Source organism: Erpetoichthys calabaricus, chromosome 18 (genome assembly GCF_900747795.2).
Source record: "Erpetoichthys calabaricus chromosome 18, fErpCal1.3, whole genome shotgun sequence".
In the NCBI taxonomy this organism is placed as follows: Eukaryota; Metazoa; Chordata; class Cladistia; order Polypteriformes; family Polypteridae; genus Erpetoichthys; species Erpetoichthys calabaricus.
The window spans coordinates 28516949-28543047 of NC_041411.2; the positions used below are offsets into that span (position 1 = coordinate 28516949).

The window sequence follows — 26099 nt, forward strand, 5'->3', positions numbered from 1 at the left end:
CAAAAGGTGGCTCTATAAAGTATTCAGGTAAGATGATGGAATACATTTCCTTCTTGTGTTCTTAAAACGTAAAATAAGCTTAACCACTGAAACTCAAAAGCAGTGTTAAGTAAAAATGACAGCAAAATATCCATATAGGATAAGTAAAGGGTAAACCTTGCATCTAAAATAGGTCAGTATCAGAATACAAGGACATGTACATACTGTTAAATAACAGTTTAATGAAATCGGATTTCGAGCAGGACAAATTCAGAAGATTGATCTTGAGACTTTAAGAATCAATTTTGAATTGTTTAAATGAAAAATGACTAATAAGAAAGTCAACAGAATGGAAATTAAAGGAATGTACATTTAGGACTGAAGCCAGGAAGCACTTCTTTAAAAGAGTTGTGGGAATCTGGAACAATCTACCGAGGCAACTTTTAAGTATCTGGATGAGATATTGGAACAGCTATTTGCTAAACAAACAAGCTTGGTGGACTGAATGGTCCCTCTCGTTTTGTCAAATTTCCTACGCTCTTAAGCTCTCACTCTTTTCATAATTTTATCTCTCAGAATTGAGTACATCTGGCTAACTTTCCTCTATTCTCTTCTCCCAGCTATCAATAAAAAAAAACGAGAATGACATCTGCCGAGGTAATAGGTGTGGATTTAGGCAGACTCAAATTTTTTAGCCAAACACCTTGGGCCAGCTAAGGAAGGAGGTTCATTGCACAAGCAGTTGTGACACTTATTTCTGCATTTTCTATTGCCTGTCAGTGTCTAAGGGGCTGCTGCTACTCACCTAGTGACTTTACGGTAAGTCTTGCCTTTAAACTCCTTTCTGTGGTCACCCTGTACCCCAGGACCTTAGCCCAGTTGGAAACATACTGTTTGGGGCACAGAATTTGAGCATTTTGAAGATAGTGCTTTAGTGAGGATACTGAAAATCAGTTCCAGCAGTTGGGTGTTGGTAAGTGTACAGTATGAACTCTGTCTAAAGTTTCAGACCTTTTACAGAAACTGATAAAATTTTTCATTACCAAAGATTGCTTTCTAGAGGCTTCTGAGCACACAATGTTGGTACTGTTCCTTTTCTTTCATCATCTGTAAATCTTTTTCTCCTACTGAAGGACCTTAGTCAAGAAAGTGTGGGCATCCAGCACTTCCTGGAAAATTTCCACATACATCCATGCATACCACCATGGAGATATAAAGTAATCCTTTCCCAGGCTTTATCTAAATCATGTCTGGTACATTTCTCCTAGGAGAGCCCCATTAAACAACCAACCTACTTCTACCGATTCATCACAACCTACACCAACAAAACCTCCAATTCAATGAGCGCTTGAGGTAGGGGGCCCTTAATTTTATCAGAATGTGAGCTTGAAACCTTAAGGATGCAAAGGCTTGAGTAAAGATGTGAGAATAGTTTGACCCATTAATCAATTTCTTTGTTCGATTTACTTGGCCTCTATCTCACTGCCCCCATTATTATTCCTGCAAAGCATGCAACTCTCTTGTTAATAATCATTTATGATGAAGGACCAAAGGTGCTTAATTTTTTACAATTAGGACATGGTCTTCAGCCTTGTTTCAGTAGCCAAGTGACAACTCATCATTCTCCTAGATAAAGTGAACAAGAAGATTATTCTTGAAATATAGATTCTTAAGAAGAATACCCCAAGACATCTTGAAAGAGGTACTGTCAAATTATTTGAGCCTTGGAGTAAGAGTTATGTCTGTAGACCTCTTATATCATTGAAACATGCTGAGAAATTAGTTCACGCGTTTGTTTTCAGTCGACTAGATTACTGCAACGCACTCCTCTCAGGACTACCCAAAAAAGACAAATAGTTTGACATCTTATATTCCAAATCATAACCTTAGACCCTCAAATGAGTGTCTCCTTAGAATTCCAAGAGCAACACTTAAAAGAAGGGACGAGGCGGCCTCCTGCTGTTATGCACCTAAAATCTGGAATAGCCTACCAATCGGAATTGGCCAGGGTAATACGGTGGAGCATTTTAAAACACTGATAAAAACACATTATTTTAACATGGCTTTCTCATAACTTCACTTTAATTTAATCCTGATACTCTGTATATGCAATTCATTATAATAACTATTCATGGTGGCTCTAAAATCCGTACTAACCCCTACTCTCTCTTCTGTTTCTTATTTCTGATACCTTTGTGGTGGCGGCCTACTCAAAGCAACGTGATGTTCCAACATTGATGGATTAAAAGCCAGAAGTCTGCATGACCATCATCATCAAGTCCTTCCGTGAGAACCCTAAATATAAAGAGGATTATTTCATTTATATTAGGTAGAATGCCCGGAGGGGACTGGGCGGTCTCGTGGCCTGGAACCTCTGCAGATTTTATTTTTTTCTCCAGCCGTCTGGAGTTTTTTTTTTTTTGTTTTTTCGGTCTTCCCTGGCCATTGGACCTTACTCTTATTCTATGTTAACTAATATTGTCTTATTTTCTTATCTTTTATTTTTTTTTTCTTCATTATGTAAAACACTTTGAGCTACTTTTTTGCATGAAAATATGCTATATAAATAAATGTTGTTGTAGCCCCGGAGTGAAGTCAAATAAGTTCAAGTGGTACATAGTTCTCCAACAAGTTTCCTCTTTTTGTTACTTTTAACAAGATACTAAATGCAATTAAGACAGAAAATCTTGTTTAGGGAGAAAAGTTTGCGTTTTTGTTTTTGCAAATAATGTGTTTTTGCCCTCAGGTGACAAAGACCTCCAGAATACACTTAAGAGGTGAGTATATCAGCCTTTATATGGGCCTTTAAGACATGGAGTAATGCATGCCACACCAACCAACCAACCGCAGGGGTTCACTTCAAGCGGAATACAAGGCGTCAAAGTTACCATTCTTCACAAAACTTAAAAAAATTGGGGATCAGTAATATAAGCACGAGGCGTGTTGTTTTATTCTATTTCGAAGTTGCTGATTACGAATACGGTATTTTTGATATTTGATTCTTTAACGGTACTCCTAGCCCTCTTGGTTGACAATTTCAGAAGGTCAAAACGACACATTTCAAAGATAAGCATGTGCGATATCATATTATACCATTTCAAGTGATTACGAATCCAATTTTTTTAACTATTTTCTATTACATTCGAGAATATTTAGACTGTAAACACTGCGCAGTTATTCTTGTTTACTATGTACTTCTACGTCATTAAGTAAATCATCACATATCTTATGAAATCCCCGGATTACGGCGGGTTAGCGCAAATTCAGACTTTTTAAAAATCTTTTTAACTTCGCGGAATGGGCAATTAAAAGTGAACTGAACATAGCATACCAGGTAGGCAGGCGTTTCCGGTTCCGTACTTCCTACCCCCCGACACGTGACGAAGGTTCACCTTTGAAGAACACCGGAAATGACGCTGACGTCAACGTTTGTTTGCTTATGGCTGTTCGGTGTAAAGTGGTGCTGACCGCCAGAGCAAGGTGTTTCAGTTTGTATGTGTTGTGGAGCTTTTCTGTGCCCAGTTAAAAACCCGGCATCCGTACTATGAACCTCTTGATATCGAGAGCCAAAAAGCAACAGCGAAGGGTGAAGACAAGAGATTAAACGCGATCTAGAAGCGGACAGGCCTTCTGAGGGGCGAGGGGAAGAGAGGGAGTTGCCGGCCACTTACAGTGCTGCTGGACTGAGACCAAAGTGTCGGGCGAGAGCAATTACGAGTCCAGAAAGCTGTGAAGGATATAACGTATAGTGGCAGGCAACACTGAGTAGAGACTGGACAAAATAAAATATAATAAATAAGCAGTTTAGTATTTCAATAAAAAAAATTGGAAGAAGGATTATTAACTCCAGGATTTGCAGATAACGAGAACCCCTGGACTTGGCTCAGTAAATTGGTGTTGTATTTTAGCAGTGGGGCTGGAGAACCAGCGTGTGGAAGAAGCGGTGACATTTTACGCATGGTTCTTTTATGAAGTAAATTTGGAATTTGCAATGTCGGGATTTAAATATTGAATAACTTGCGACATCAAGGAGGGACAAAAACACTTTTATCAGAATTTGTAAAGGGGGAATAAAACATTGCATAAACCCAAAAAAAGGTGAAAGAAGCTAGGAATCTTGGACTAGTCATCGCGAAGGTGGCTTTGGCCCGATCCACAGATTAACTCGAGTACGCTTATTGCTTAGTTAAACGTTCTGTGCTCTGATTTATCGTTGGTCTTCATTGCCTGGCCTGGCACATCCAGAAGATGTTTCGATATTGAATATGGGTGGCAGCGGGTCCAAATCACGTGGATTCTGGCCGTTTTCTGGCTCTGGAACGAGTTCCGATCCACCCTGTGCTGCCAATGAGCAGTCCCTGGCCAGGCTCCGGGCTTCTAGGACAGCCACCCCCTTTGTCTTCGTCAGAAGGAGGTAAGCACTTTTGAGAAATCGGAAGATAACTTGTTTTTGAAAACGTGGGTTGGGAATAGTCGATATTCTTTAACATAGTCACCGCTAAAGTCAGACAGAGTAATTTAATCTTGATTTAAGATTATAAGGTCTAACAGGAATGTTTGACACGTTTTCTAAAGGGGGGGGGGGTGACTGAATATTTATTATAAATATGACTGTTAGCACGCCATTACTGCCTGGTTTTCTAGGGCAAACAACCACCATACAGCCTCAAATACACTCTTAAACAATATACTTAAAATATAGATAGCCGATACTAGTAATGCACCATTGGAAAACACCAAAGACACCCTTGACTTGTGTCCACAGATTCAAACGTCAGAAAAGGTGCTTTAAACATACAGAAACTACAGCATAACACTACAGAGTATTTATATTAGAGCAGCAATGATAGGCATATTAAAAAGTCAGTCAAAATAAGAAACTTTGATCAAGTACTGCTTGAGTATGCCACATTCAAAACACTGAAAGCAACAGAAAACAATTGTTGAATTCTGGCCAGTGTTTTTAAGGTTAAGAAACCAAGTTTAAATCAAACATTGCTGTGAAAGTACAAAGTTTGAAAAGATAGCAAATCAAAATATAGAAATATTTATTTTGAGACCAACTAAACCTAGATCTAGGAAGAGTGAGAGACAGCAGAAGTTCTAAGAGGTAAATTACGTTTTTGCACAAAGTTGCATTATACGGTTTTGTTGTAATAAGTTAAAATCTAACAATATTATTTGGAGTAAACAATACAGAAAACGTATTCTCAGATCTTGTAGAGATTCATAAATCTAATAAATTTGCACAGCATGCGCTTTTCGTTTTGATATAAACTAAGGCGGTGTAATTTCAAACCTGTTGACATTTTACAGAGGAAGATCTTTAAAAAGAAATGCAGCAGTTTAGCCATCATAGCACAGATTTGAGTACTTGTGTGCTGTGACCGTATGTCTGCAGAATCTACTATTATTGAATTCTGAGTATTTTGTTGGAATTTTCATTTAGTTAAGCAATGTTTTCTGAAGTGAGTGGTTCTGGCAGTATGCAGTTACATCCTTGGGAGGTAGGCAGGAAAGTGTTCTCTCCTGTCATGTTTACCATTTTTTTCCCGAAGGTATTTGCAGTTTTATGTAGGAAAACGGAACTGTATCCTGCAACAAGCTAGTAATAGTATAAATAAATAAAGACTGCATGAACATTCACTCACATTGGCTATATTTGCAGTTGGCTGGATGTAAGGACGATATTAACAAGTTAGGCTCTTCATTTGGATCAAATCCTTTTCTTTGCTGGTCTTTTTTGAAAGGCTGAAAAACCATATGTAAGGTTTAGGTGTTTGTCTGATGTGAATATGGAATTGTTTAGGAGGTCTGATGCTATACAGTATGCCTAATACCTTATGTACACAAGTAATACTTTGTAATCTTTGATTAACAATCAGTAATGTTTAGTTCGGAATTAGTTAATTTTGGCTTGTACATCTTTTTAAATTTTAGGATAATGTTCCTTAACTTATTTTCTGTAGATTGAACATTTTTGGATGGGTTTTATTCAAAGAAATAAGGAGTTATTCAGATGCGTACATTTGTTTATTGTTAATACTTATAGTAACAGTAACATCAGTTGTAAGGAGCTAAACAGAACTTGTATTAACATTATAAAATTAAAATGTATGCTTACTACTGTATAAATACTACTTGATTGATAGGATTGTATAAAAGTGAATACTTATTTAAAAATATAAAACCAATATAGCCAAAGAATTTTATTGAATTCAAAAATTCAGTTATTCAAAATTGTGAAAAGGTTTCACCATTTTAGCACATTTTCAGACATTCTAGTTTGATAGTCTTGATTGCTGGATATTTCAGATAGGAATTATTGCTGTCAAAACATAGGTGTATTCTGTTATTTGTGAACAAGATGAGGTTTTTAGTCACAACAAACAGTGATATTAAAAGCATATTTGGTGTTTAGGGTTTCTCAGTTAGTTTCTTAACTACACATGTCCATATGTCATTCTTATAGAAGTCTATGTACACCGTGCCAGCCTGTTTCATATGCATGGATGTATTTTGATCTTGGTGGTATGGTTAACAAAGTCGTGCTCACTGCAGAATTGTATTTACTGAATAATTTGTAGGGATGTTTATGTTTTGCCACATATAGTGCAGTAGCCTTATCCTGAGCACTGTGGTTCTGGCCAAGATAAGCTCCAGTATTGCACTAAGTCAGAATAGGAAAATTGTATAATTTTTTTTTAACCGTACTTTTGGTAAGAATTTAAGCAAAATGAAACCTTTTATTGGCCAACTAGAAGGATTACAATATGCAAGCTTTCGAGGCATCTTTGGCCCCTTCTTCTATATTAGATAGAACATCCTATATTTACAAATAATATAAAGAATATACCTCTGGTACAATTACATTTAAGTTTAAGTTGGAAAATATTGTGTTGACATTTCCAAATATACATTCCAGCAGAGATTGTAATATGCAGTTCTAGACTTTACTACCAAGGTGATAAAGTGTCAACTATTTTAATTAACCTGGATTATCTTGTTTGGTTCTTTCTGCTAACTTTTTCCAAATGTCTCTGTATATGTCTGTTGTTGTTTTATCCTGCTAATATTCAAGAGTTGTTATCCACAAGTTTGCATTATAGAAGAACAACAAATGCAAGTGGCTTTTCTTTTTTGGTTTCTTACTGGTCCCTGGTGATTACTTTCTCTTCAAAAATAGTGAGGTATTCTTTTTTTCTCGACAGCTCCTTGTACTTTGATGAGGATGGTGATTTGGCTCATGAGTTTTATGAGGAGACATTTGTGATGAAGAATGGTCGCAAGAAGGCAAAGCTAAAGCGAATTCAAAAAAATCTTATACCTCAGGTAAGAAACCACTAGGGTTGCAATGATACTGGTAATTTATTTGTATTGCTCAATGCACTCATTTAACCAAATACCTGTATTTACTTTTACCTTGCTTCTATATCAGGAGGTTAATGACTACAATTTAATCAATAAGTAGGTGTTGCATTACAATATGAGATTGTAGGAATTATGCCTATTTAAAAAGCTTACTCTTCTTCATACACAAAAAAGTTAAAACAGTAATAAGCTTTCATTATTGGAAATGTTACGCCATATGATTTGTGCATGTTTTGAGATGAGACTATTCCAGTATGAGCTGACAACATTTCAGCTTGTATTGTCTTAATGTTGAGTGAGAGTATTAAGAATCATAATAAAATGGCTTGCTTATCTAATACAGGACACTCCTATACACTCCTTCAAATACTCATGGTGCATAATTTAGTCATTGGTTAACCTCATATTTTAGTCTTTGGCATGTTGGAAGCAACACGTAGTTGTTGAATGTAAAAATCAAGACGGTTCCAAACTAAAAGGTGGTCATGATGCTTGCAGCAAGTCTGTTATGGTAATGAAATTACTTGGGATTGATGGTAGGTTCGGGGTGAAACTCATCACTTCTAAGTGAACGAGTGAAGCTGTGACCTGGAAATACAGTATTTTCACTCCTCTGAGCCAAATGACTAAAACCACTTTGGTAACACCCAAAAGATCATCACTAGGAAACATTAACAGGTGGCACTTGCAAAGTATGCTTTGAAACTGGAGTTGCATGAAACATGTAGCAGTGCCCAATTGAAGTAAGTTTGTTGCACGTTGGATACATTCAGTCAAAAGCTTGCATGGTTATTTGAGCAAATCGCTATCTGTTTGATGCCAGAGTTTGCATGCTGTCTCACACCTAGGTTGCTATTTGTGTGAGATAATCCTGAATAAATACACACACTGCTGCCTGATACTAATTTGATTGCCTTTTATGCAAAGCTTACTTGCAACCCTTGTTTTCTCATTAAGTTTAAGTCGGGGAATGCCAATTTCCTCCCAAATGTTTAGTTACTCTACATTGACCTTGTTTGCATAAGTATAACAGTGCAATTCCATCCTGAGCGCAGTTGTACTTGCTTTGCCTTTGTCCCACCCTCCGAATATAAAATGGGTTAAGATTTGCTAATTAGGTATTTCTGTGTATAAACAGATTTATTACAATTTATCCATATTTAGTTGCTTATGTGAATAGTTTCCAGTATCGCAGTGAGACTGATCCTATCATAGTGTTAATGTGCACAATATGCCAAGAACTTAATTTTTAAGATCTTGTTTTTCTGTTGCAAACTACAATGGCAGCATTCCTTCTGTATTGATATTATGGTAATAATCAAATGTTATTTGCTTCAAAGCCTACATGTTTAGATGTCTAGATTTTTATTTTCCACAGAAATTTTAAGAGTACAGTATATGAATAAATACAGTGTTTAATAATTACTCATTACATATCCACACATTTTTTTTTATTTTAAACAGACATTAACTACCTTTCTCAGTCTATATAAACCTCCATTTGGGAGTGATGTAACAATTTTTACACCGGCAAGGCTTCTTCATTTATTTTTTCATGTTTACCTTCCATTTCCACACACATTCATTTTGCTTCAGCCCTATGCCTCCTGTTTAAATTTTCTGATGCTTACTATTTATGTAGAAAAACTTAGCAACCCTTGATAGAAAAACACTAAGAATAGCAAGTGGAGAAGGTCACACCTGTGCTAGAAAAACCCAAATCACAGTCACATACAGTGGTTGTGTTGCTAATTATGACAACAAAGGGCAAAGATGTACTGAAAACATACTGTTGTGAACCTTAAATCGAAATGCGTATTTAATTGGGAGATTTGGATGTACCTATAGAAGTCAGTGCAAACTGATGTTCAGAGTGGGTTTTTGTATAGCTGTATTTTATTTAAAGCTTTTTTTTTTAAACTGCTTCATTTCTTCCATACTTCAGATATGAATTAAAGGATTTAACTTTAGCTTTTCTTTAGCAGCCACCAAAATAAAATCAGTATTAGGTGGTACAAGTATGTTATGGATTTCAAATCTGATATTAGTTTTTTTTATCTTATTGCACATTTCGTGCAGTAGTTTTTAAGCCCCTAATATTCAAAACTGATTTAGGTCAAATTCTTAATTATTTCCTATAACAACAGAAACTTGGGAAGCAAGTAAATAAGTTAAATTTCTGACCTGATCCATTTCTCTTTGAGTGTTTTTTCCAGAGACCTCTGCTTCATCCCATGTTATGAATCCTTGCATATAAGATTACTTTCAAATATTGCTGTGTGTTTGAATGGGAATAGCCCATCATGGACTGGCATTCCATCCAGAATTTCCTTAGGCATTCCACCGAGATAGACATTAACTGTCAGATATGCTGTAGAGGAAAAGGGAGATAAACATTGATTTATGTAAGAAAGGTTTCAGCAACTGTTACTTTAATTTTGTAAATGTCGTACTAGTTTCATATATATCTATTAAGGGTCATTCCATGTCAAATCAACTGATTTTCCGGAAGTCCCAGAAAAAATTATGAAAAAATTACCAGGTGTACCCAAGTTATCCAGGAGACACCCTATAAAATTATTCTGATGTTAGATCAATATTTTCCAAGATACAATTTTTATTTTTTCATCAATTTCACCACACCATATCTCAAGAACTAAACCAGGCTCAGTTTTTGCATACTGGTACCCTTATAGGTATAGTACATAAGAAAATCAAAATGTTTGGTCCAGATGGCACCACTTGGTAAGAGCAGACCTTCACAATGAGGGGAAAAATATTGTGTCTTTGACTTTGTTGTGTTTAGGCTTTCGGAAAGCATACTCCTAACTGATACAGCCTGCTGAACTTTTTTCATGTCTAGATACCTACACAGGGCTTTTCAAAATGTTACAAACAAACAAGAATTTGCTATTTTAGCAGCAAGAACATGACCCATTTCATTTCTGTTTCAATTTAAGTGCAGAGTGTAGGGCATCTTTATCTTTGAGATCAAGATGGTATTGTAGCCTCCCACTGACCGTTGTAGGTGCAATGGTGCACTATAATGGCACCTAACAAATATTGTCTCTAGGTGGCTAATGAAAAGGCTGTACAGGACAGTTGGGGTGTATGAAACGTGTAAGGATGTCTGGTTCAACTTCACTCTTGTCACGAATCACACCAATCCAACATTTTTCATCATACATGCCCCCAACATAGCCTCCAGTACAACACTGGTCTAATGTGAGGAACATATCTGATCCATCTGGAGTGCGATTGTGAGAGAGGGCAGGGAATATTCAGACTGTCTACACCAGACACCCAGCTGACTTTGAGTTTGCTATCTTCTGTAGGGATGTAACAGTGGTATTCTCGAGTACCATGTACTTTGGCCATGGAAAATCGCATTCTCTGTTCAGCAACATGAGACAGAACATTGTCATTTGATATGACAAAGGTTTCACATTTTTGATAACTTACTGATTGAAAACTCAATGATTACCATTATTGACACATGGTGCATTCAGCCTATGTTTAGGATGGAAAATAAGCATGAAAGATTTGCATAAGAAAAGTAAGGGTTTTGTTTTGTGAAAGAAGGGATAATGCAGAATAAATGCAAAATATTTTAAAATTTACCTGCATATTCCCACATGCCATTGGGGTGATCTGAAAATAGAATCCAAAATGTTTTTTTGGATTTGAGAGGTGTCCTGTTCAAACTGTGATAGTTATTTTTCTATATAGTGCTTTTTTCAGAAAGCCTATATAGTTATTTGAATAGGGGAAAAAAATCAAAAGTCTAATTTAGTTATGAATACTGTATGTGCTTCTGAGGCCTAAACTTAGCTAAAACAAAAACTCAAATTTTGGTCAATTTCAAAGGGCTGCTTTGACCACGCAGGATCATCTGGACCAAATATTTTAATTTTGTCACATACTATACCAATTAATGTACAAGCGTGCAAAGTCTGAGCCTGTTCGGTGGTTTAGTTTGTTAGAAAAAATGAGGCCGGATAAAATTGAGACTCCCGTCCCCTCAGTAAATTGGCTGTATTTTGGAGAGTATTGATCTTGCATCAAAAAAATGTTCAGGTTATCTCCTAACTAACATGGGTACACCTGGTAATTTTTCCAGAATTTTTTGAGTCCTAAGTGCATGGGCCATTGGTTGATTTGACATGGAATGACCCCAAAGGTAACATAGTAATTTTTGGTTAGGGAGTTTAATCCCTTCCGAACACCCTGTATATTTTTCTTTTAATAATTTCATGGGAAAGTATAAATGTATCTGGCCAAAGAAAAAAAAAATGGATCTCTGTGGCTTTCACCAAATGATGGACATAATTTTTTGTTTATGTATGTATTATTTTTGATAATGCTTTCACAGCCCTCTTGCTGAAGGAGTCTATAACTTCTTTCAAACCACTTTTTCCCTGCTGGATACATGGTCACTACTGAAAGGCAAGAAGAAACATGGTTATTTGGATCAGGAACACAGAGAACTTCTAAAGCTAATCTGTTCTTAATCTTCTGTGGAATTTTTTTACAAGCTAGTTTGTATACTGAGACTATTAGGCAAGATGAACAGATTATCTAAGCAATATTTTTTTTATGATGGAATTTAGTCAGATTTTATCAGGCTAGTCATACCAATTTAATTGCTTGTCTGCTGTAGGTGATGGTTTGCTGAAGTGAATGAGCAGCATTCCTGGAGGGTGTGAGTGCGATTTCTGTAAGTTACAAAAACATTTCTATATTTTTATTTGTCTCGTTCTAGGGTATAGTGAAGCTGGATCATCCCTGCATCCATGTGGATTTCCCAATAGTTCTCTGTGAAGTTTGAAATATGGATGTCATGAGGAAGGTCTTTTACTGGTTGCCTTCAGATTTACCCCAAAAAGCCCAACTCGGTTTTACTTTTTCTCTAGAACCTCCATCAGTACCGTGTTGTGTCCTGGAGAGCTTGCATGTTATCCTGGGTGCCATCTCTCATATCCTGCATTCTTGGCTAAATGACCAGGTATCTCCTCACAGACTTATAAAAAGGTAAAAAAACTCTTCCTTCCCACTCTAATGATGTAAAGGATCTCGACACCCTGCAAATGTTTGACTGAGGATCGATCCCCATGTGTCTAATGCAGCACCTGTTTTAACTGTGTTTACCATGCAGACTTGATTACTGAGAAGGAGAAAAGCAGGCAGGTGGTGGGGATGATGGGGGCATACAATGCACGATTGGAGCTTATTGCTTATGCACAGCTGTTAATCTGTGTTTGGGAAATACACTTTAAAAATCTTTGAAGGTAAGACTTTTTGGGGAGAAGACTATTTTAGGAAAAGGTGTCTAATTATGACAGGTCTGGAGGTTCAGTTTGTTAGTTAAACTGTATCTTTCACTATTACTGATTGTGGTAAATGCAAAAATTTGAATCATCAATACAAAAGTTCCTGAATTGCAGTCAGTTGATGGGGGGGATTATTAGGGCATACAGTGTACGTTTGGAGCTTAGTGTTTAAGCACTACTGTTAATCTCTGTTGGGGTGTAAAACCATCACAAGTCTTTGAAAGTAACACTCTATTGGGAGAAGACTATTTAGAAAGATGCTGATTATGACATGTCCAAAGGTTTATTTTAATGAAACTGTAGCTTTTCCTATACTGATTGTGTTAAATTCAAAAATATGAATTATCAGTGTACTGGTTTTTGATTTGCTTTGGATTATTTATTTTTGGCTCCCTCTAGTGGTGCATGTCCATGGTAAGCACTGAAAACATACAGATGAGTATGTCAAGTTGGATGTGCATCAACATTATTTTTTTGGGGTGGGTTTATGTACCTTGGTTTTGCGACCTTGCGTTTGCCTACAGATTGTACCATGTGTAAAATCAGAGATATATGGTTCATCACACAATTTTTAAAAAAGTTCTAAAACGTACGCATAACATTTTCCCTTTTCCAGCACTATCCAAATGTTTTTTATTCTAAAATAAAGCAAAACAAGAAAATGCAAGGTAAATGACCCCTTTTCTACTTTACAGCCATTGTTAAGTGTTTATTTTTTATAACTATTTATTTTTTCTTTAAAACTGTGAAAGTTTATAATTGAGCTAAGAAAACTGGGGTCATACTACCTCAGAGTTTCTGCATAAGTATGTTTCTTTCAAGCACTAGGATGTGATTGACTTTTCATTTATTTAAATATGTTGCCAGGACAGCTTTGTTTTCTTTTGCCCTTCTTTCTTAGCAATGGCGAGATGCGCTTTAAACCTAAGAAACACAGAAAATCAAGTCGTTATTTTTATCAAAATACAATTTGATCCTTGCAAGTTGTTAACCACCATCCTTTAAAATTTTCTCCACTACCTAGGAATGTATGGCTAGAATACTTTACTCAAGGTTACTATTTGGGGAATAGTGATGTGTTTTATAACAGAAATTCACAATGTTTAATTATTTGCAAGCTACAGTTAATTTAACCCCTTTGCAGGCCCTCTACTTTTGTATCAATGTTGTATTTATATTAAATAAACTTCTGAAACTGATTTGTCTTTATTTATAATAATGTTTATTAAAATTTTAAAGAGGCAACCCAGAAAACTAATACATATTATTTAGCAGCTCTGTAGCTCTGTGCCTGAAATCCCTTAACTGAAAATAAAATGAAGGAGTTTATATCTTTTTCTGATTATATTGTTGTGAGTTTAACCATACAAGCGTTCAGCTTTGTGTTCTTTTGCCATAAAGTGCTTTTGTGGTTTCCCAGCAATTCCAAATGAAGAAAGAGCTGTTGTCAATTTCTTTCTCTAGTGCAGTTCTAAATCTTTAATTGTCCTATGGCTTCCTGGCTTACATATTAAAGAGCTCAATTGTCACAGGTCAGACCTCATATAGCTTGCTTTGTGTTGATGTCTGTTTTTAGAGAAAAGTATGCATGTCCGGGCCTAAATGCTCAGCTGGAGGGTGTAAGAAATTCCTACTCCCCATGACTGTGGCATTAGGCATTCCCTGTCTGTAATTAAAATGGATTGCTGCTTCCCGACAAGGGGCAGTTATTTGACACTCGTCTTACACTTCTGTTCTTTTTATGTAGGTTATGGCAAGCTGTCTATACTTTGACCTTAAGTAACTGTTGCATTTCAGATTTTTGTACCTTATCCCTTCTGAATTGTGTGTGGCCAAGTTGCAAGGAGTCAGACTTTTGGGATCCTTTAGCACTGATCTTTTGATTTTTTTCATTTCGTTTTTGGCAGGTGTATTTTTCATTTCTTTGTGCCACATTAGAAGCTATTTACAAGTTAGTGTCAAATATTTAATTAATTTCCTTTTTATGTTATTTTTGATCGATTTGCTTATTTTGTGTCAAGCACTTGTGACATGTAATTTTTATCTTTTCTAATCATACTTTAAACTTACTTTTTTTTTTTTCCTTTTTAGTTAGGTTATGGCATCAGCCTTGGTATGAGAGGTTTTATTTGTGTGAGAAGGTATATTGACTCTAAAGCCTAGTGTTTTTTTTATTTTGTCTTTTGAAATTCAAGAATAATTTTTTTTTTCTTGAACCATATAGTATAATCTTTAGAAGATATATTGGGCAAAGATTTGATTGAAAATCTGTTTATTACAGCACTCAGGACAGTAATAGACAACCAATCTAGGAGATTTAAAGTTCTTAAAATATTTATTCCTCTGGGGAATGCTGAGTTATATAGAAGGTGTGCTAGATCAGGCACAACTGCTTCATGTCTGAAATGGTCTAGGAAGTTTGTTTTTTTTTTTCCTTCAAAAGCTGACATTTCATTAAAATTATTTTTAAGTACTTTATAAGCAGACTACTTTGCTATTTGAAACTGTAAAGCTTGACATTTGGGGTGGTTTCATAAGGGATAGAAGCAAGCAAGGCACATGAGAAATTGTGGGGGTAGGGTGGGGGGTTAAAGTATGTTGTGGTTTTGAAGAGTTGATTGCCAGTCTGCCAGATGAAAACGTATAAATGTTTTATTGTTTCCTTAGAACTCTGCAGAGGGATGTAAAATGCACTTGCAATTGTTAGCAGCGGACACTTCAAAGAGGCCTGGTCTCCCAGGGAAGCAAGCAGAGAGTGGGGAGATTTAGAAGCTAGCATCAAGTTTCAAAATCGTATTGTGTTTGCAGAAACACATTCTAGAAACTGTACTCCATACCGTTAACTGCTGCATATATAATTTTTTATTTTTTAGTCACCAGGTATTCTTACATTAGATAATTAGGTATCATGTTTAGGTTTTTGAAAGACAGACAAAATCTATTGGGGAGCTGCTTTTTAATAAACAGCTGGAAAGGGTTTGGTAAGGACTACCCAGGCAGGGCAGTTGAAGCTTATTGGCTTGTACATTTTGACTTTCTGGTATTTGTTCTTGGTGTTGAGTCTTTGAAATACTCCTGACCAGAGTCTGCTGTGAGCACTCAAAATTTCCTCCCTCAGCTCCAGAAAGGGTAGGATTCACCAGCATTTATTAACTGTTATTTCTCATGCTTTTTCTGCTCATACCATATTTCTTAATACATTTTGAAGAGCTCATCCTTGATTCACCAGTCTAACAGGAGTATTGACCGCTACATTTTAAGCTGGTTTGACAGCAATGGCTGCTGTTCATATTAGTGCATTTCCTTAGAAAACAGCAGCAAGCTGTTTCAACATTTAATTTATTGTGCTAATGCACATCTTCTTGATACTAATTCATGTTTTGGTTATATGTAAATATACTTTTACTGATTAAAATTATAGTTTGAGAAACTTGTCTAGTGATATTTTGGTTAGTTGCAATTTACATTTTTCAGATCTGTAATTCCATTTGGACTAGCAGAAACTGAGCCCAAGCACCATTCCTCGCCCTTCCCCCCCAACTAAACTCGGTTGACTTCTACATCACTTAAAGAGTTACCTTTTAGTTTTGGCTTTCAGCATTTGAATTGCATGTATCTTACATTACATTTGTATTAATTACTTAGTTAATTACTTATTAATTAATTAGATGTATCTAATACACTTGAATTCAAAGATAGCCTAAATATAATTTTAGATAGATTTAGCTTAGTATGGAAATAGTCAAGATTTAATTTAAAATATATCTCATTCCAATTATCCATCCATCCATCCATCCATTTTCCAACCCGCTGAATCCGAACACAGGGTCACGGGGGTCTGCTGGAGCCAATCCCAGCCAACACAGGGCACAAGGCAGGGAACCAATCCCGGGCAGGGTGCCAACCCACCGCAGGACACACACAAACACACCCACACACCAAGCACACACTAGGGCCAATTTAGAAACGCCAATCCACCTAACCTGCATGTCTTTGGACTGTGGGAGGAAACCGGAGTGCCCGGAGGAAACCCACGCAGACACGGGGAGAACATGCAAACTCCACGCAGGGAGGACCCAGGAAGTAAACCCGGGTCCCCAGATCTCCCAACTGCGAGGCAGCAGCGCTACCCACTGCGCCACCGTGCCGCCCTCATTCCAATTATAGTCTGACAAAATAGCACACATCTACCACTCAGATTTTATCAAGTATAATTTCGGATAGTTTGATGACATCAATAGAAAATGTCCCTCCTGTAAGAATCCTTCATCTGCTTGTTACTTAATTTCTTCTAAGGTTATGCGCTACATTACAATTAAGATAAAACATCGAAAAATGCCAAAACCTAGATTACAGCATTGCTGTCACAGCGAAGTCATCTTTGAGCACTTGGTTAAAATGGAACATGACATAGATGAGGTGTAGTATACAGTTTATGTGTGAACCTGAGTATGCAACAAGAGAGAGCTGCGGACTACAACACCTGAGATGTCAAAAGCAGCTGACAAAGAAGAGTTTGGAGAGCCATGTTATGCAGCTCAGGTCACCAGCACCTCTGCTCCTGTTCTTTTGTCCTGGTGTTCCCAACCACCCCTCCTGGGGAGGAATCATGTTATTTGACCTGTACTATTAATAGGAAGTAGACTTTCATAGAAGATTTGTGAAAAGTTATTACAGTTGGAAAATTTTACTAGCTTGTTGCACTATTCATAGTAGCAAAATTACTAGTTTGACAGGAAATCTTTGAATTTACATCTTAGATTAAGAAGCATTCAGTTAGAATATGTTCCAATATGTTCAACTGGCCTTCTTTATACATTTGTTTTAACCTGTCCTTTAAAAATCAAACTTTTTTTTCTTGAACCTGTTTAACCCAAAAGAAGGGAGGGAATCAGCGCATGTCTTGGCAACATTATGAAAAATGTAGAGAGGATTAATATGCAATTCCTGAAGCTGCATTTTACTTTCCTCAGGAGGTTCTGCACTTTCGACAGTAGCTTTAAAATAAAATTGTGTATTCAGAATATGTTTGGGAGACTTCACATTAAACATTATTTGGCCAAGTTTGTGGTCATTGCTGCCATTCAGTTCCACAAAATATGTGATGACTAATGTAACTATCATTTAATGCTTTTAAAAATGTGGAAAAAGTAAATGAATCCAATTTAGAGAAAAACGGGTCAAAACATATTCCCAGCAGAAAAGCAGTTGTTTTTCTATAGAATTTATACTAGTCTGTAGACGGCTAACAAAACATCCAGAGGTCATAATTAGAGTGTGATTTTTTTTTTTCTATACCAATATTAAATTCTGCAGTGTCTTGTTTGATTATGCCTTCCAAACTACACCTATATAGCAGAAGTAAGTGATCTCTGTGCTACTGTACTTTCTTGTTCCATCAGTCCTACTTTCAGTTTAGACAATGTGAAGTAAATTAACTGGGGAGAAGAAAGTGGTACGCTATCATGGCTTTCATCAATAAAGTAACAGATAGCTCTGAATGTATGTTACACGTGGCATTGTAACTTAACTGTGATTGATTCATTAATGCTTCACAGACTCTGGCCCATTGAGCACTCAACTAGAGTTGTATTTTGAATACGGGGGCAATCTTCCCTCTCAGTGCCTATCAAGTAAGGTATATGAATTAAGCCAGTTTTCCTTAACTGTCATTAACCACTATGTGGCAGAAAATTGTCAGACCAGTAATTAATTTTGTCTACATCTTTCTGTGCATTTTAAGGATTAGCAGTTTTACATATGAGAAATATGTATTTTTAACAATGTCGCCTTTATTCATTAACTGCTATAACCTGAAAAGGTTTTTTTTTTTTTGTATTTTCATACTATTACAATGTGTTTCCTTTTTTCTTATTGTCCCAAGAGATGATGGAAGGACATTTAACAGGTGCCCCTAAACCAATGACAACACCCCAGCCCACCTTAATTTTATTTATGTTAACTATTCACAAATTGACTGAAAGACCTGCTGTCTTGCACATCTCTCGTTTCAAATAGGTTGCAGGTCAGACTGAGGTGCTATTTGAAATAACATTTGTTAGCTTTACGTTTTTATTGCTTTAATTTTAACTGGGTCAAGACAAACTCTTAAATGCAGTCATGAGTGTCATTCTGTCACTTTAAGAGCGAATTGATTTATATAGTGTACCTTGTCATATCTTCAGATTCGATTATGATAAGTATAAATGTATGCACATCTAAATAAGAAGGCAGAGCAAAATCCTGTGCCATGCATTCTTTGTAGACTCTCCTTTTCTTCCCAACATGTTTGAGTATCTTTTTTTTCTGGAATTTCTAGCAAGATTTTTTTTTTTTTTTTGATTGTTCATTTTATCCAGGAAAGTTAAATGAGACCTTCCACTGGGATTAAAGCAGTTTGGAAAGTCCGTCATTGTTCCGTGTTATAATTTCTGAACATCAGCTAAAGTTTATCTTATCCTGTCTCCTTCCTTCCTAAATCTTCTGGCAACTGTGAAAGAAGTTTCATTTGGGAGTGTTTGCTAAAACATTTCCATTGGTTTTATTTATTTATTTATTTTTAACTAATTATAAGTTGACCCAAGTTGTTCTTGTTCACATGTTGACTCAGAAGTCATATGATGAAGCTTTGCTTATTGAACAAATCTTTTTGCTGTTTCCATATGCATATAGTATGATAGATTACTGTCTTAAGGCAGTCAAAAACTGAAATAGGATGTTTTCTGCAGGATGTGTGTGGTTGCTGTTGAGATTTGACTGTGGAGTAATGAATGTGACTTACAAGGAAATACATTTCCAACTAGGCTGTGTTATGGCAGGACCATAGCTATGATAATTAGTGGGAAAATAATGCAGGCAGAGGGGACTAATAATTCTGTTGTGCGTAGAATTGCCTGTCCTATTTCAAATGTGCTGCTGCTTTACATGCACATGGAGATAAAGCAGATTATGTGTAAACTGTGCAGGTTACAATAGTGTAGCTTCTCCCTGGAGCTGGCACCCAGTACCAATACTTGCTGATTTTGTGTGTGTATGTATAATGTGTATATATACTGTATATAAATATTGTGCAGTATCACATTTACTGCATATCAGGGGTTAGGGTTGATCATGTGAGTAAATAATTTTATGCATAATATGAATATTTTTTTTCTTCTGTCATTGTTGTTTACTAATGTATAAATTTAAAAACAAGCAACAATAAAATCCTCAGTGACCTATCAATGCGCCTTGTGTCTTTTGGTTTAAAAGATAAAAAGACAGGAATTCGGTTAGAATCCTTTTATGAAATCTGAAGAACACGTGTTCTTGACTTTTGTTGGCTGCTGTTTTTATCAACTCCAAATAAACTTCTCTGAAGTTACGCTGTCTGCTCTGTTTTCTGTTTTTAAGATCTACTTCGGTAGTCTTTGCATCAATGGAAAATGAGTATAGTGCTCTTTTAATTACAGGATCATTTACTTTAAATTTCAAAAACTGATGATTAAATGAAACCTAAAATACATTGTCTTTGCCTTCAAAGTTATAGTTTTTAGTTATAAATTCATATAAATATGTGTCCATACTAGGGCTGTCATGATATCAGAATTTTTGTATTCGATAACACTACTTGTGACATTTTTATGATATTCAATAGCATGGCAAAAACGGAAATCCTATTCAACTTTTATTTTTAAAATTACCTCCATTATTCAAGTGAACATAGATTATGCCTTTTCTATAAATAGAATATAAAATAAATACTAACAGTAACAGCAACTTTAAAGTACTGGTATACCCATCAAGTAGTTACCCAACAATCATTTAAGTAAACTAGTATAAAAAAAATAGGGGTTTGAATTTTAATGTGTAACAAGGAGTCAATGGGGTGTGCTGATATAATCTTGGAGGGATATCCGCATAGGGCTTATAAAGAATTGTATCAATCACAAACTAACTGATTTCTCTTATAACTTTGTTCTTTTACATCTTCTTTCCAGTAACTGAAAAACACTCCCTAAAATCAATGCAAAACATAAAACTTCAAACATTATATTCTGTGCTGTTAAATTAGTACATTCCAAGATAATTCAGAAAATTTTAATTTAAACCAAACTCTTCAAAACTGTTTTTCTAACAACACTCATTTCAATATTGGTTTGCTGAGAATCCCTCTGTTAGGTTTGTAGCATTTGCCATTGTAAGATTTATATTTGCAACATTAGCTGGTTTAACCAAAAAAAAAAAGGACTAAAGAGTAATATTTAGAGGGATAGAACCTTATTTGTACCCAGGGGAAAATTTAACAGATAAGTCAGTTTGATTCAAATTTTAAATGTCACTAACTTCTGGTGCATTCATATAAAATGTGAGAAGCACCAACTATGATAGCCATGTCATATTCCTATATATATATAATATATAAATATAGGACAGACCAATTTATATATACTGTATATATAAACTGGTCATTTTGTATAGTTATTTCTGGTAATCTGCTTTACTCTATTGGACATACTTTCAAAAATGTTATATTCACAAAAACTGACAGTTCCAGAGCCTTCACCACTAATACACATGAATCAATGCCATTTTCACATGAGTTGACTTGCAGTCTGCTGTATGTGAAAGCTATTGAGCCACCACAAGCCTATTTAAGCTACATTTTGTATTACTTGACATTGTAAAGAACTGTAAAAAGCATGCATTTAAATGTAGTCTACTAAGACATGTAATTCCATTCTATTATTGCTGTTATTTTCAAATATGACTCCGTTACTAAAATATTTAGAAAAAAAATGATGCGATAACTGACTCTTGGATGAAGTAATTTTTAAAAAAAATACACAATGCTCCAACTTCTATATCGGTTGATTTAGTCTCTGAACACACCTGAATGTTACGCCATACCAACATTTTCGTACTTGTTTCCTTTGTCAAAACTTTAGGGCTTCCTGTGTGAAATCAATTTTGTCAGTTTTATATTACTCCATAATTTCAGAACTCTTGTATAACGGACTTCGTTGTGCTGTTTTCTCAGTGTCTTTTATGAGGGATTAGACTAAGTTATTGCTTAATCTGTGTACAAGTTCAGAATTAGAAAATGAATTGGTCTAACGATACCTGTAGTCAGAATCTTAATTCAAATACATGACATATGTGTTTTTACTACTTTGTCACATTTTACAGGTTCAGCTCAAGACCATTAATTTGCCTTTAAAAAAAACAAATTACACAAATTTAGCATTTGTATTCAGCAACATAGTATGCTGTTTTTCCATCTCCCCAATTACGCGCCTCTGTTAAAACATCACATGTAACACTAAATTAATTTAACAAACAGAGCAGCTCATTTCATCGCCATCAATTTTCAGTTTCTACAACTGTTCTTAGCACTGCCAGTGTGCAGTTTCCTCCCACATCCCACAGTCTGTGTGTAATTGTGGATACGTAAAGAGGTTTCCTCCTCTGTATATGCAGGTTAGAAAATTAGTGGATACTTTGACGGCCATCTGTAGACGTGATCTTGCAATTGGAGAACAAATAGGACACCTCCATTCCTTTATTCAGACATTGTAAGATATTATATTAAAAAGTGATTCATCTCACCATCATTTTATCTCCTCTTCGTGACACTGCAAATTTAATCTGATTAGCAAAATTGCGTTCTCGAAGCATGCACAAATTATTTCTTAACCAATTCCATAATGAGATAAAGGTAAGCCTCTGTGTGTGTGTGTGTGTGTGTGTGTGTGTGTGTGTGTGTGTGTATTTTGGCATTTTTATTTATTTGTTTTTAATAATAAGCACAGTTTCCACAATCGTGCTGAAATTTTCAGACATGACTTCTGCTCTTTTTCTTTTGTTAAAGGGGTGCTATAGCCTCACACTGTAGTGTTTACTCTGGTTTTTCTTGCATGTTATTGTGTCTTCTGAAGTAATTTGTCTATTTGCAGTCACACAAGTGCAGTACTGGCTTTCACTTGTTACTACTGATACCAGTACTTTAAAAATAAATAAATAAAAAATAAAAAGCTAGTACCGTTACACTTTCAGAATTGTGGTATCAACTTGGTACTAAAGTATCAGATTTTGTGACATTCCTAATCCATACATGTTTACATTCTCACCCCTGCTTGATCCAATGCCAGAAGGGGCCAGAATCTGAATGTGGTGCCAGTTGAGTTTAGGGTAAAAGGTAAACACAGTCGTCGTCGTCATCATCATCAGGACTGCAAGATATTTGGACTGCAGATTTGGTTCACTTCTTGCATACAGCTACCCAAGAATACAGATACATTCAGACGCATGTGAAGTTTTAATTTTGTTTCTGTCTTCTGTTTGTTGGGGTTATACGCTCGCTTTCTTCCTGCAGCATGACGTGTCATTTCTGATAAGCAATAAGAACAATGGACATGTTAACATTTTTAACTTCCTTTTGCTCTGAAATAAGACTGTCTGCTATACTTGTGTATTGACCTTTGTGCCTTTAGTAGGAAAGGGACCACATTGCCCATGACTTAATCGGGGATGTGACTGATGGGTCATGTCAGAGGGTTAAAGATGTTTGCTGTCCTTCCGCTGTACTGGTTGATGAAGTCTTTGTACCACATGCTAAAGACCTCTCCACAGCAAACACAGAGCAGCCTGAGCGACTCCTATCTGAGGCTGACTTTTTTAGCAATAGGTCAATTGTTTTTGGAGCTTTTGATAGTTTGAGATGTCCAAAAACGTAAAAGCTATATTTTATTTGTAACAAATGGGAAAACTATTAGAGACTTTTATTATAACAAACATTTATTATATAACAGATGTTTTAATTTGTATTACTATATACAGTGGACATCAAAACTCCATAACTTTATTGAAATTTTAGATTTGGACGAAAATAAAACATTTTCTTTGTGTTTAATACGATTTTGTAATCAAAGATAGTTGAATGAAAAGGGAATCATTATTAGGAAATATAGTAAAAATCATACTTAAAAATATTGATTAGCTTGTTACATTACTGTGCCATACTCTTTGTATAAGATGTGAAATAGTCTAATTAAATCTAAATGCTATTATAATCTTCACAAAGTTAAATTGCCTTTACCTGTTATCAGCTAAAATTATAGTGATTAGCCCTAAGTAAAATTAATCAGTTTTATATGCTTTGCTTGTTTTGGTGGTGGTCTGGATAACAGTGTTACTATAATGTTGTTCATCTTTTGTGACAAGACATATCAAGGAATTGAAGTGGCCATTGTGTTGAATTCTATGATTTTAATATATGTATATGGACATTTCTATCATTGGAAGCATGGCCTGGTAACTGCTTTCTAGCGGAGACATCCAAATTTTTAATAATAGGCCTAATACATTTTTCTGCATAGAACACTAAATAGATAAATATCGGACATACAAAGCATTAAACAGAATAAAAGAAAAAAATCTGAGTAAAATACTACATTCGGTACTAAAACAAATGCCTGAAAAATAATATTTGTGAGATAACACACACACACAAATTATGCTGAGAATTGGAACAGAGAGGTAAACTGAAAGAAAGGGCAGAATGTCCGGTTAAGTTAAAGTTAAACGCCTTTCTGAACAGACGAGTTTGAAGTTGTTTTTGTTTTTTCAAAGAATGAATGGAGTCAGCTGATTTTATTAATTTCCGGAAATCATTCCAAAGTCTGGGTGCTATACAGCTGAAGGCCCTGCTGTCACCCACCGAGTGCAGGTTAGTGTGGAGCACAACAAGCGGACCTAATGGGTGGGAGAATAGTGTAGCGATGGGAGAAGGTCACTGAAGTAGTCCGGTGTGATGCCATTTAAAACTGTGTAGGTTATTCATTTAATTTTATACTCAATCCTGTAAGACATAGGGAGACAGTGAAGGTGAAGCAGGGTGGGTGTGATGTGCTCGCTGTTACTGGTTCATGTAAGGACTCGTGCAGCAGAGTTTTGAATCAACTGGAGCAGCAATCTAATATTAGAAGGGGCACCTTCCAGTAAGAAGTTACAGTAATTGATGTGGGATCTGATAAAAGCATGGACAAGTTTCTCAGCATTAGAAAAGGACAGGAATGAGCGAACATGGAGATGAAAGTAAGAAAGTTTCTTAATGTGGTGTATATGGGTGTAATAAGAAAGGGAGGAATCCAAAATGACACCAAGATAACTTGCATTAGAAAAAGGTCTAATAAGATCACCATCAAGAGTGACTGAGAAGAAGCTTGTTTTCTTAAGTTGTGCATTTGTGCCAATTTGCAGGAGTTCAGTTTTGTTGCAACTTGAAGAGTTCTGCTCCATCCAGGTTTTAATTTCACTGACGCAAGTTGTGAGCAAAGAAAGCTCTGGTGAAGTTTTGCTTTTAACATTGAAATTGAGTTGAGTATCATCTGCATAAAAATGGTAACCCAGTCCATAGCTACGAACGTTATGGCCGTGGGGAAGCATATAGATACAGAAGAGCAGAGGGCCGAGGACAGAGCTCTGATGGACTCCTTGTGTGCCTGGTGCAGAGATGGACCAGCAGGTGCCAAGACTAACAACCTCTTGTCAGCAGTCAGATAGGACTTAAACCACTGGAAAGCAGTGCCAGAAATATCCAGAATGTTCTCCATTCTGGACAGCAAAATGTCAAGTCTAACAATGTCAAATGCAGCATTGAGGTCTCACAGAATTAATATGATGGCTTGTCCAGAGTCTTCTACCATAAGCAAATCATTGGTTCCCTGAAGCAGAGCAGTTTCACAGACTGAAAAGGGTTCCATCAAATTATTAGAAGATAAATAATTGGTGAGCTGGGCGGGTATAACACGCTCAAAAATTTCTGACAGAAAAGATAAGTGAGCATGGGAAAGGCACTATATAAACAAAATTTATTATTATTATTACTAAATAGGCTGAAAATTGTTAAGATTTTCAGCATCGAGACCAGACTCTCTACAGAAGTGATTTTAAAAATGGCTGGCACAAAGCCAATGTCAAGGGTGCATTTATTATGATCATAACAATTGGGACTATGGCATAAAAGTAGGATTTAAGAAATGTGGTAGGGATGGGGACCAGAACACAAGTAGTCGGCCTTATTTTAGAAAGCAGGTCGTTAACAGATGGCAGATGGGACTGGTGAAAATTTAGAAAAGGAGCTGGAAGGAGTGCGAAGACAGGGAAAGATATAAATGGATGATGGATTTGTTAGTTGAATTATTTAGATCTTTAATTTTGCTATGGGAAAAAGTTGAGGAATTTTTCAGACTTCAGTAGAGGAAGTAATTGGGCTAGATGCAGGTTGAAATAGTTTATTAATTACAGCGAACAAAACCCTTAGGTTGTCATGGCCACTTTCTATTATTCTGCCATAATGTGTGTTGGCTGCAGTCAGTACATCCATGTAAGCCCTTTGATGGTCAGAGAAAGCCTGGATATGCACAATGAGGCCAGTCT

The 26099-nt window shown here is 36.0% G+C and overlaps 1 protein-coding gene and 1 long non-coding RNA gene across 2 annotated transcripts; both read left to right on the plus strand.

The window, feature by feature from the left end:
* The first annotated feature begins 3368 nt into the window (after positions 1 to 3368).
* On the plus strand, positions 3369 to 13875 carry tusc2b (tumor suppressor 2, mitochondrial calcium regulator b). The gene is made up of 3 exons (XM_028824129.2): positions 3369 to 4393; positions 7191 to 7311; positions 12113 to 13875. The coding sequence occupies exons 1-3, from the start codon at positions 4245 to 4247 to the stop codon at positions 12176 to 12178; spliced, it is 336 nt and encodes a 111-aa protein (XP_028679962.1). The 5' UTR covers positions 3369 to 4244; the 3' UTR covers positions 12179 to 13875.
* Positions 13876 to 14703: 828 nt separating this feature from the next.
* LOC127526240 (uncharacterized) lies at positions 14704 to 19904 on the plus strand. Its single transcript, XR_007933883.1, has 2 exons — positions 14704 to 17890; positions 17944 to 19904. It is a non-coding gene; the product is annotated as an uncharacterized LOC127526240 (long non-coding RNA).
* The last annotated feature ends 6195 nt before the right edge of the window (positions 19905 to 26099 follow it).

Coding starts and splice junctions, on each gene's coding strand:
- tusc2b (XM_028824129.2), top strand. CDS start 4,245: ATGGGTGGCAGCGGGTCCAAATCACGTGGATTCTGGCCGTTTTCTGGC. Junction 4,394..7,190: donor TTTGTCTTCGTCAGAAGGAG/GTAAGCACTTTT, acceptor TTTTCTCGACAG/CTCCTTGTACTTTGATGAGG. Junction 7,312..12,112: donor AAAAAAATCTTATACCTCAG/GTAAGAAACCAC, acceptor GTCTCGTTCTAG/GGTATAGTGAAGCTGGATCA.